At 42.3% G+C, this 12,689-nt stretch overlaps 1 protein-coding gene and 1 long non-coding RNA gene across 6 annotated transcripts in view; both read left to right on the top strand.

Annotated features, from left to right (window-relative positions):
- Positions 1-12,689, top strand: part of efr3a (EFR3 homolog A (S. cerevisiae)) — a 222,075-nt gene that overhangs the window by 167,669 nt on the left and 41,717 nt on the right. For all 5 annotated transcript variants that reach the window (XM_071362586.1, XM_071362584.1, XM_071362585.1 and 2 more), the window contains one exon: positions 11,236-11,408. In XM_071362586.1, coding sequence (XP_071218687.1) covers positions 11,236-11,408 — 173 coding nt within the window. The remainder of the gene's footprint in view (positions 1-11,235; positions 11,409-12,689) is intronic.
- Positions 2,156-5,752, top strand: LOC139551158 (uncharacterized). The gene is made up of 2 exons (XR_011670211.1): positions 2,156-3,228; positions 4,875-5,752. It is a non-coding gene; the product is annotated as an uncharacterized lncRNA (long non-coding RNA).

Raw genomic sequence — 12,689 nt, 5'->3', positions numbered from 1 at the left:
AAGGCACTGTAAGCATTATCATCTCTTAATGATCCTGACTAAACAGCTATTTTGAGTCAGTTAGGAATTTACTACATTGGAGAGAGACTGAATGTATTATAAGCCTTACTAATCTACATCATGTGAATATGCATAAACATTCCATATCAAGGAATGATAGTTCATGGAAGAATCGGTCCATGTTAATTATAGTCCTGTGGCTTAGTTGGTATGAGCGTGGCACTAGCAACGCCAAGGTCGTGGGTTCAATCCCAGCAGGGATCACATACACACCAATGTATGCACTACTGTAAGTTGCTTTGGGTAAAAGCATCTGCTAAATGGCAATTATATTCTACAGTATATGTAATATTATTTTAGACATATTGAAGTGTTATTCTCTAGAGATGGGCTCGGTTATTTGAATATCCAAACAGATGTTATTATTCGATCATTTGTATTCATAAAAAAAAATTATAGGCCTATTTTAACAATGAAAAGGCTTTGTAAAAATGTTTTTACTTTAACCGTTGAAAAACGATATTCCAAGTGTAAATACTGGAAAGTAAACACAAAGAAAGTGAGCAAAAAAACATTTATTTTAGATACAATAGCGAAATTCAAGGAGTTCGCAATTCATTGAGTTTATTCGATGGGGGTGCTCAGTCATCGGCCTCCCCCTTGCTTGCGGGACCAATAGAGGACAAAAAAGCAAATGCCTCCATCACACAGCAAGTGCTCAGGTTAAAAACATACGTTAAACACACGTATTTCTACTATCCGGATATCCGAATACATTTTATGATATTGTAACCCAATAGTACCTTGTAATAAGAATTAAGGATAAGTCACCATGTACTTCACCATGTACACGTTTTATTATTCTCATTGCAGTTTTAAATAAGTCAAAAATAAATATATATTCTTTGAGCTGTAGCATATAGTAATACTGTGAGAGTAAGTCCGTATGTATTGACTTATGTTTTCAGTAAAACAACGGCAACATCCGTACATCAAACCAACACAATTATGCAAATGCTATAACGCTCTATTTTTGGTGTACACCATAAAGCTCCTATGGTTGTGCACAAGCTAAAATAAATATAAACAACCTTGTATATTAATCAAATGTTTCCTTTTCAAATAGATGAGATGAGGAACAGTCCCACGTAAGTCCCTCACAAACAGTGATTTCGCTGGTGATTACAACAAACTGCTTCCTCCAGCTTCCGTGACATTGTTGGAAGGAAGACAAATGTTCAATGTGCCTATCATGGAAAATTATATTTCAGGCACATGCAATGTTCAAAAGCATAAATGCGATGCATTGGCTAAATATGCTTAATGCTGAATTAAGCTTAATATGAGGAGCTGCAAGGTGCATTTGTCTACTTGCATAGAGTAATTACAACATGATAAACAGCTAATGCATTCCAATGTAATTCTAAGACAATAGCTGTAAATCGTTCCACTGCTGAAAAGTGACCAAAACAATATACTGATGCCTGAAGCTGTCTTAGTGATACATCCCCTGTTATTGCATTCTAGTGATAAACCTAGTAAATCTGCATGTCGGTTACAATATTATTTGAATATTGAAATTATTTCAAATGCTCAGCCCTATTATACTCCCTATAAAGGAATGCTGAAGGGCGGAAAGCTTCATTCACTCTCATTCCCTGCAATGTTAATTAACTCCCTGTGTCTCTCCAGTGTGTGTGTGTGGCTCCCACCTTGTCAGGTTAGCTCGGTCTATATTCCCCGCTGTTCTGTTAAGCCTCTCTCTTGTTCAACTGACTGCTGTACGAGATGGCTATACGCAGGTGGAAAAAAGCCCCTAAGGCAGAGGAAACGTTCACACGGAGAAGACTTTACACACACACACACACACACACACACCACACACATACTGTATGTGCGCTCAGACACGTGTTACATATGCACATTCTCCTATATTTTTCCCATGACGCATATGTCACACACTTCTTTTCCCATGGGGCATCTGCACGATCGACCGGGGGCTAGGAGGGTGGCGTATTGCAAAGTCAATCTCCTCGCTCGCTTTTCTGCTGCTTTCCCGTGCAGCTGGAAGAGAGGGACATTTTTTTAAACATATTTCTAACCATGCAGCTGCAGATGGGTCCGAGGCAACTGGGATCAGCACATGTAACACAAACTGGACTCTGTCTGATTATGAGTCTAAGATGGGGGATGGGGGTGTTGGGGTGGGAGACTCATTTGTTATGTTTTCTTTCTCACTTCATCATGTACTGTACACACAAGGAATACAGATGTTTCTACTGGAGCATGTGCACAGTGCACACACACATTTTCTCTGTACATATGATGCCGGGACACTAGTCACCACACACACACACACAGGGAGGTAAAAAAAAAGTGGATTTTGACGCAGACAGGCCCACCAAAACCGGCACGCGGTTACTCCACCGCCCCCACCCCGCCGACGCACGCACGTACACACACCAGCCCCTAATACCACCACCTAGCTGCATCAAAGCTATTGTACAAAAATCAGTACTATTTTCAGAGTGCTACAAAACACACACACAAACTCTACAGAACACATACTGAATTGTCATGATTGAACAACATTCCATCTGAAGCATAAAACAAAACAGAGGAGGTATAATAGCTAGAATGCTCACGGAGACAGAACACTGTCTGTCTGCTTCTCAGGGAGGGCTGGCTGGTTTTAAAGAGGCAGTGCAGTTAAAAACATGTTTTCCAGTTTTTCGCAAGATGTTTCGACACTATGAGGTCAAAATAACACAATGAAATGGTGAAAATTATGACAGTCATTTTTGTGTAAAAATAAAAAGGCCTGACATTTTGTGTAAAAAACACATGGAATTTCAGCCTGTTCGGGTGGGATATAATTTTGGACCACCGCATAACGTCACCCGGAGATCTGATTATAATAAATAAATTAACATTAATCGTTTATTTACATATTCCCTTCTAGTTTTAGTGCTGGTCCCGCCCAAAAGCAAGAGAGATTGTGCAGAATGGCTGCCTTTGCACAGTATTCCCTCCAAACAATCACTTCGTCTGATTTGGATTCGATTTATTTTTCATAATCAACTGTCAGAAGTTGAGTCGAACCTCCGGCACAGCATACTTTGCATCGGACTACATTGCAAATCAGGCTAGGTACACGTGGATTTCCCAGCAGTTCCATCAAGCATCGCATTGATTTTCAAATCGGCAGCAGCATCAACCATTCATGAAGTAAGTGTCTAGATATTTATTTTTCTCTTATAAGTAAAGGACATGCTATTCATGGGTAGCATCATTCATCACAATATTGTTTTGAATGTTGTCTTGAGGACTGATGCACAAATGAACGTTATAGTAGCTACTCAATGGCATTCTCTGAGCCGCCATGTGCTGATGAAGATGACTGATGCTGATGACTTTTTGTCTAAAGTGCATTATAGTGACTTGGAAAAAATATGTCATTTACAAAAGTCCCAAATCATTAGTAGGAAAACCTTTTGTCATCAATATGATGGAGTATAAATGTAGCTTGCCACAAGATACTGACCCTACCGTTACGCTTGTTTACACTGAGCTACACCGTTGTGCCGGCGTGAAAATGGGTCGTAAAACGTACCTTTGCAGCGATGGGATATGCCAAAACGTACCTTTGCAGCGATGGGATATGCCACTGTACTCCGAATTGTAGCTTTATCCATACTGCTCCATCGAGAAGACTGCCTGCTGTGGCTACTGCTAGCTAGCATGAGGACGAAATGGACAGTTTTCTAGGAAAACTAGCAGTATTTCAATCTTCTCGATGGAGCAGTGTAGATAAAGGTAAAAGTTGGAGTACAGTTGCATATCCCATGCCTGCATTGAGGTACGCTTTCCAACCCGTATTTCGCACCGATTCCACGGTGTCTTTATGTAACCATGATTGCGTTCTAACCCCAGTGCAGCTCGGTGTAAAAAAGCGTAATGGTAGTGTAGGTATCTTCTGGCAACTTTAGCTAGCTACTTAGGATTGAAGGACTGGATTTTAGCTAGCGAACATTGGCATTGCTAGCTAGCTATTTTTTTATGAACTTTTCTACCTATGGCAATTGCCGTCACTCTAAAGTAAATTTGTTTACATGATAATGATGGCAACGTTATTTCCTACTAATTACTTGCCTACATTAGCTATGTCATCATATTTCCAGGCCACTATTATTTCACTTCAGATAATGTTAGCTAGATTGATAGCTACCAGTCTGTGAGCTAACTAATGGTAGCTAGCCTGTTGACTGTTGTTCAAGCTGCAGTCAGTCACCCAATGGACCAAGGTAGCCTACTTGATTTAGCTCGTGTCTTGTCATTTTTTTATGTTTGTTTTCTTTGGCAGTATGTCATTAGGTATTGGAGCTAAAACTAACTTGCTTGTAATTGGATTTGTAGCTACTAGCCTGCCAGCCAGAAGAGAGAGGGTAGCTTATTATTATTATTAGCGAGCACAATCTCTCATTAGGTGTATGTTTATCTGTGATATGATTGCTAAAAAATAGTTGAATGAATATATAACCCTTATGATAGATCATAGGACTTATGGAAGCTCAGGCTGGAGGTATAGCTGGTCAGACTTTGCTACAGGCATACAGTACCAGTCAAAAGATTGGACACACCTACTCATTCAAAGGTTTTTCTTTATTTTTACTATTTTCAAACTTTTGACTGGTACTGTACATGATTATATTATTTCAGTTATCGACTGTCAGATATTAAATTGTTACGTTTTCGCAGATGTGATAGTGAAAACCTTTGGATTGTACAATTTTACTTTTGTCACCTTGCCAACAGGTTGATAACTTGTAACTACACAATTCCCTTCCATTCATCCCTGTTCTTATGTGCTAAAGGGTAATCGCAGAGGAAGGCCTGCAGAATGAGGAGGACCATGAGATCATGGACATCTTGAATGAAAATGCCTTTGATGAGGAGCTACTTGGTGAAGACTAGAGAGCTCCAGAGTTCCTCTGTGGAGATGGGAGAACCTTCCAGAAGGACAACCATATCTGGTTGTCTCCCATCTCCACAGAGGAACTCTAGAGTTCTGTCAGTGACCATCGGGTTCTTGGTCACCTCCCTGACCAAGGCCCTTCTCCCCCGATTGCTCAGTTTGGCCGGGTGGACAGCTCTAGGAAGAGTCATGGTGGTTCCAAACTTCTTCTATTTAGGAATAATGGAGGCCACTGTGTTCTTGGGGACCTTCAATGCAGCAGACCTTTTTTGGTACCCTTTCGCAGATTTTTGCACTGTCAACTGCGGGACCTTATATAGACATGTGTGTGTGTTTCCAAATCATGTCCAATCAATTGAATTTGCCACAGGTGGACTCCTATCAAGTTGTAGAAACATTTCAAGGATGATCACTGGAAACAGGATGCACCTGAGCTCAATTTTGAGTCTCATAGCAAAGGGTCTGAATACTTATGTAAATAAGATTTTTATTTTTTTTATTTTTAATACATTTGCAAAAATTTCTACAAACCTGTTTTTTCTTTGTCATTATGGGGTATTGTGTGTAGATTGCTGAGGGGGAAAAAATATTTAATCAATTTTAGAATAAGACTAACGTAACAAAATGTGGAAAAAGTCCAAGGGTCTGAATACTTTCCAAAGGCACTGTGGAGCACTTTGGTAGTTTACAATAAAGAAAACTGAATTGCAGTATATCTGTTTATTATGTTATGTAAATAACTGAGAAGAGAATTCATAAAGAAGGACAACAACCTTTCATTGCAGTCTGGTTTCTTTATTTACTTTCAACAACAAAATTCAAGTGTTTACTCATTAGAATATTTTTTGTAAGTTATAATCTCCAGTATCATCACAGTCTTTCACAAAATGATGAAATAGACTTTGTGATGATGATGAAGAGTATACCATGGGCAATTGCGTCTGAGGCCTTACACAGCAAGTAATACCATGTATACTTAGTATTGCTTACTGTGTTTGGCCTCAGACGCAGAGGCCTATACTCAATCATGGTATTCTGCAATGAAGAGACAGCAGATAGGGTATAGGCCAGGATGGTCCACCATGCAAACAGGCTGTTCTGGTCGTGCATCTTCTGGTGACCTATTGAAAATAGTACAACAATGATATAACAAATTAAGATGCATTGTGTATGCCTTTTTGTTTTGATGACAAGGCAAAGTAGCCTACACCTACTTTGGCTCCCGAGTGGCACAGCGGTCTAAGGAACTGCATATCAGTGCAAGAGATGTCATTACAGACCCTGATTCGATTCCAGGCTGTATCACAACCGGCCGTGATTGGCCCAGCGTCGTCTGGTTTTGGCCATGGTAGGCCGTTATTGTAAATAAGAATTTGTTCTTAACTGAGTTGCCTGGTTAAATAAAGGTTAAATAAAACCTGTGGAAGTTCGTCACTTTAAGGTCCTACTCCAGCTCCAACTGACAAGTAGAATACCATGTGCCTTTGTTGTTGTGTTTTGAAGGGGTAAGGGAGCGGCTGGAAAAACACCTCTGAGGCCTAGAATAATAAAATGAACTATAAAGGCCCAATATTTTGTTAAAATACAAACAACACAGAAGCAGCCCTGTCATTTGATCAAATGAGTGAATAATATTAATAATAAATAATAATAGGAGACAGTACAGGTCCATCAAACCTGGGACCAAGAGACTGAAAAACTATCTCTGGGCCATCAGACAGTTAAATAGTCACCACTAGCCTTACGCCCAAAATCCTGCTCTTAACTTTAGTCACTGTTACTAGCAGGCTACAACAAGGTACTCAAACCTGCACCTTAGAGACTGCTGCCCTATGTACATAGTCATTGGACACTGGTCAATTTAATGTTTACATACTGTTTTACCCACTTCATAAACTCAGCAAAAAAAATTACTGTCAATTGCGTTTATTTTCCACAAACTTAACATGTAAATACTTGTATGAACATAACAAGATTCAACAACTGAGACATAAACTGAACAAGTTCCACAGACATGTGACTAATAGAAATGGAGTAATGTGTCCCTGAACAAAGGGGGGTCAAAATCAAAAGTAACAGTCAGTATCTGGTGTGGCCAACAGCTGCATTAAGTACTGCAGTGCATCTCCTCATGGACTGCACCAGATTTGCCAGGTCTTGCTGTGAGTTGTTACCCCCACTATTCCACCAAGGCACCTGCAATTCCCTGGACATTTTTGGGGGAATGTCCCTAGCCCTCACCCTCCGATCCAACAGGTCCCAGACGTGCTCAATGGGATTGAGATCCGTGCACTTCGCTGGCCATAGCAGAACACTGACATTCCTGTCTTGCAGGAAATCACACACAGAACGAGCAGTATGGCTGGTGGCATTGTCATGCCAGGATGAGCCTGCAGGAAGGGTACCACATGAGGAGGATGTTTTCCCTGTAACGCACAGCGTTGAGATTGCCTGCAATGGCAACAAGCTCAGTCCGATGATGCTGTGACACACCGCCCCAGGCCATGACGGACCCTCCACCTCCAAATCAATCCCTCTCCAGAGTACAGGCCTCGGTGTAACGCTCATTCCTTCGACGATAAATGTGAATCCGACCATCACACCTGGTGAGACAAAACCGCGACTTGTCAGTGAAGAGCACTTTTTACCAGTCCTGTCTGGTCCAGCGACGGTGGGTTTGTGCCTATAGGCGATGTTGTTGCCGGTGATGTCTGGTGAGGGCCTGCCTTACAACAGGCCTACAAGCCCTCAGTCCAGCCTTTCTCAGCCTATTGCGGACAGTCTGAGCACTGATGAAGGGATTGTGCGTTCCTGGTGTAACTTGGGCAGTTGCTGTTGTCATCCTGTACCTGTCCGCAGGTGTGATGTTCGGGTGTACCGATCCTGTGCAGGTGTTATTACACATGGTTTGCCACTGCGAGGACGATCAGCTGTCCGTCCTGTCTCCCTGTAACGCTGTCTTAGGCGTCTCACAGTACGGACATTGCAATTTATTGCCCTGGCCACATCTATAGTTCTCATGCCTCCTTGCAGCATAACTAAGGCACGTTCACGCAGACGAGCAGGGACCCTGAGCATCTTTCTTTTGGTGTTTTTCAGAGTCAGTAGAAAGGCCTGTTTAGTGTCATAAGTTTTTATAACTGACCTTAATTGCCTACCGTCTGTAAGCTGTTAGTCTCTTAACGACCGTTCCACGGGTGCATGTTCATTAATTGTTTATGGTTCATTGAACAACTATGGGAAACAGTGTTTAAACCCTTACAATGCCATTGAGGGTGAATGGGCTAGACTATAGATTTAAGTGCCTTTAAACAGGGTATTAAAGGCACACCGCTTTGAGTGTGCCTTTAAGTGTGTCAAGAACTACAACGCTGCTGGGTTTTTCATGCTCAACAGTTTCCCCTGTATGTCAAGAATGGTCCACCATTCCAAGGACATCCAGCCGACTTGACACAACTGTGGGAAGCATTGGAGTCAACATGGGCCAGCATCCCTGTGGAACGCTTTCTATACCTTGTAGAGTCCATGCCCCGACGAATTGAGGCTGTTCTGAGGGCAAAAGGGGGTGCAACTCAAGTTATTCCAATTACATATATTAATATTCCGGACTCTGACATTGGTCGTTCTAATATTTCTATATTTATTTTTATTTGGGGTATTTGCGTGTATTGTTCTGTATTGTCAGGTATTGCTGTACTGTTGGAGATAGGAACATAAGCATTTCGCTACACCCGCAATAACGTCTGCAAAATATGTGTACACAACCAATAAGATTTGATATTGAGGACAAGCTCAATTGCATAGTAAGAAATCTGATGAAAATATTTATCATATGATGTAGATCCCATTGAACAAAAGTTGAGGAATAGAGCTTGAAATGACTGATAAATGGGTTAACTGACAACGTCACGGAAACGATGTGTAAGCTTCAATGGGGCAAAAGGCAGTGTGTTGTTGTGATTCTGGATGGCCAGATAGCAACTATGACAAGAAGCAGCCATGTGGGGAATCATAGGTGGCTCATTTCAGCTAGTTCTATCTTGTTCTTTATACTATGTCTTGTTATCAAATCAAATTTTATTGGTCACATTCACATGGTTAGCAGATGTTAATGCGAGTGTAGCGAAATGCTTGTGCTTCTAGTTCTGACTATGCAGTAATATCTCACAAGTGATCTAACAAATTCACAACAACTCTCTTATACACAAATGTAAAGGGATGAATAGAATATGTACATATAAATAGATGGATGAGCGATGGCGTGCGCCATAGGCAAGATGCAGTAGATGGTATAGAATACAGTATATACATATGAGATGAGTATTGTAGGATATGTAAACGTTATTAAAGTGGCGTTATTTAAAGTGACTAGTGATAACTTTTAAGTCTATTTATTTAAGTGACCAGAGATTTGAGTCTGTATGTTGGCAGCAGCCTCTGAATGTTAGTGATGGCTGCTAAACCGGCTGATGGCCTTGAGATAGAAGCTGTTTTTCAGTCTCTCAGTCCCAGCTTTGGTGCACCTGTACTGACCATGCCTTCTGGATGGTAGCGGGGTGAACAGGCAGTGGCTCGGGTGGTTGTCGTCCTTGATGATCTTTTTGACCTTCCTGTGACATCGGGTGGTGTAGGTGTCCTGGAGGGCAGGTAGTTTGCCCCCGGTGATGCGTTGTGCAGACCGCACTACCCTCTAGAGAGTCTTGCGGTTGTGGGCGATGCACTTTCCGTACCAGGCGACGATACAGCCCGACAGGATGCTCTAGATTGTGCATCTGTAATAGTTTGTGAGTGTTTTAGATGACAAGCCAAATTTCTTCAGCCTCCTGAGGTTGAAGAGGCTCTTGCGCCTTCTTCACCACGCTGTCTGTGTGGTTGGACCATTTCAGTTTGTCCGTGATGTATACGCCAAGGAACTTTCCACCTTCTCCACTACTATCCCGTCGATGTGGATGGGGGGGGGGTGCGCCTTCTGCTGTTTTCTGTAGTCCATGACCATCTCCTTTGTTTTGTTGACATTGAGTGAGGTTATTTTCCTGACACTACACTCCGAGGGCCCTCACCTCCTCCCTGTAGGCCGTCCCGTCGTTGTTGATAATCAGGCCTACCACTGTAGTGTCGTCTGTAAACTTGATGATTGAGTTGGAAGCGTGCATGGCCACACAGTCATGGGTGAACAGGAAGTACTTCTAAGGACCTGAAGCGAGGCGACCATCTCTGTCAGCGCCATGTTTTGACTGATGGCACAATAATGCTAATATGGTTAGCTAGCTAATTACCAACAACTGTAACGATGGCTCCCCATTGCCTACCGCTTTGGCTGCACAGCCTTTGCTTGTGCTCACAATAGTCGGCTGCGGCATCCCCCTCTGCATGGGCTATATGCACATTGGCGTTAGCATTGGCACTGGCACTAGTAGCATCACTACCTAATACGTCGGTTAATTTCCTACATTTGGCTGCATCTGACCCAAGGGACTTTACTTTTTTGTCCCTTAACTTTTCAGCCCCACCTTTGCGTTTTTTACTGTGTTGATTTGGGATATTGCGTAAGCTGACTTCTATTGATAGCCACGAGACGTTGATGTAGCTATGTCACTGTCAGTGTCAGTGTGTATGTGAGGGAAGGGGCCTGGGCTAAGGACTGCAGCCGCTGCACAGAGGGAGGAATGGACCAACGTGTCGCTCAACTGCTCAGCCCCCACTATAATTTGGACCATTGAGCCGGCCCAGTCAAACAGCCTGGGCCGGGAGATGCACATTTTCCTGGTTATATTGCCATTCCGCTACTACACACACACACACACACACACACACACACACCAGTGTCCTCCCTTTTGTCACCTCATCATGTCGACCAGACAGAAGGGTCACAGTGCAGTGACATTTTGCTCAATCTGAAATCCGCTCGGATCAGGCCACTCGCATGCTCTGTTATTGAAAGAGAACCGTGTTGGCAGAGCTCAACCTCGCCAGTCTGTCGGTGGTGGCGATGCAATAAACACCTGCCACCTGTCAATTACGTGTGATTGATTGGAATGTGGAAATATGCTGGAGTGTACACTAACACCCTTCAACCATGAAATATACATATACCAAGACATTTATCCAGAAATGTATGTAAAATTGAAATGTATATCATGATATAGATGTACAGTATGTATCCTTTATCATAAATTGTACATTGTATGTTATTAACACATAATATATATAGACTGTGATCAAGCCTGACCTTTCCCCCTGACACCTTTGCTGTACCTCAGGTGACCTCTGGTTTCAAGTCCAAGACCATGGTGGCAGCGCTGCCCGCACCCTTCCTGGACCCACTCTTCTCCATTTCACTCATGGAGGACTGCGAGCTTCGCCAGTTGGTCCTTGAGATCCTGCTCAACATCATCGATCGCCACGACAACCGCGCCAAGCTGCGGGGCATCAGGTAACAGCTGGTGTCAAAATGCCCACTGCCGGTGTCGGGTGTTCCGCTGGGGTGCATGCTCCCCCCGATCGCTTTTAGTTGTTGTGTTTGAGGTTGTACGTTATCTTAATTGATGGTAGGCTGCTCTGGGTAAGAGCGTCTGCTAAATTAACAAAATGTAATGCACAGTGCCTATTGAAATTCTAAACAACCCTTGCACAGTCTTCATATTATGCTGCCTTAAAATGTAATCTAAAAATATAGTTTTTTTTCCTACAGATCTACACAACCTACTCTTTCAAAGTAAAAAAAAAAAAAAGTTTAACGTTTTCTAAAAAAATATATATACAATGAAGATGTATTGATTGCGTATGTCTTAAGACCCCAGAGTTATAACTTGGTGGAAACACCTTTGGCAGCCATTACAGCTGTGAATAATTTACAAATCGTAAAGCAACATAGATCAATTGTTTTGGTCAAAATTGCTCAAGCTCAGTAAAAGTAGTGGGTGATGTTGGCTTTCGCCGACTGGTCGAGCACCGGTGCACACTACCAAGTGCGCTATTTTTCAGATGTTGCCCAACCGGAGTTACACAGTAATAATGTCACTGCTATTAGCTTCAAGACATACATACTATGGAACGCCGTTTGGGTCTTTGCGTGTCAAAAAAGATACAGTAGCACTGTCAAAGCTGTACAAAAAAGTCTCCAAACACCGGCCATGAACGATGTGTTTACAGTACCACGTTGGTAATAAAGCATCATTTGTTCGACCGCAACTTCTGAGGTAGCTAGCTTTAGCTTGGGACCTAGTTAGCACCAATACAATCAGCCTGAAAACATAGAAACTGCAGTCATTTTCATTATTCTTAGCAATGATTTAGGAATCCTTGTGAGTAAATATTAGCTAGGTTGCCACTTGTTGTTCGCCTATTGAAATTGAATTTCAGTTCATGAAAATAAATAGCTAGCCAGCTACTTAACCCTGTTGCCCAAGGCTAACGTTATAAGCAGCCAGTAGCGTCATCTGGCTAGTGAGACTCGACCGGACCGGGTTATGTGTTGTGAAGCGAGTCACAATAAGGATTAGGCACAATAGTGGAATTTGTGGTTTGCCTTCAATATAAATTATGTAATTGACAGTAATACAAATAGTAGAATTATGCCATACTTTTATTTTGAAGGCTAACCGCAAAGTCCACTATTGTAGCTAATCCTTATTGTGGCTAGGTTCACATAGATGGGTTCGTCCACCATTAACCTGTCTCGCCCCCCCCCGTTCCGCTAGCGGAACTCCTCCCA

Source organism: Salvelinus alpinus, chromosome 23, assembly GCF_045679555.1.
Source record: "Salvelinus alpinus chromosome 23, SLU_Salpinus.1, whole genome shotgun sequence".
In the NCBI taxonomy this organism is placed as follows: Eukaryota; Metazoa; Chordata; class Actinopteri; order Salmoniformes; family Salmonidae; genus Salvelinus; species Salvelinus alpinus.
The sequence above is the reverse complement of the archived record's forward strand: the minus strand, read 5'-3'. Positions and strand labels throughout refer to the sequence as shown.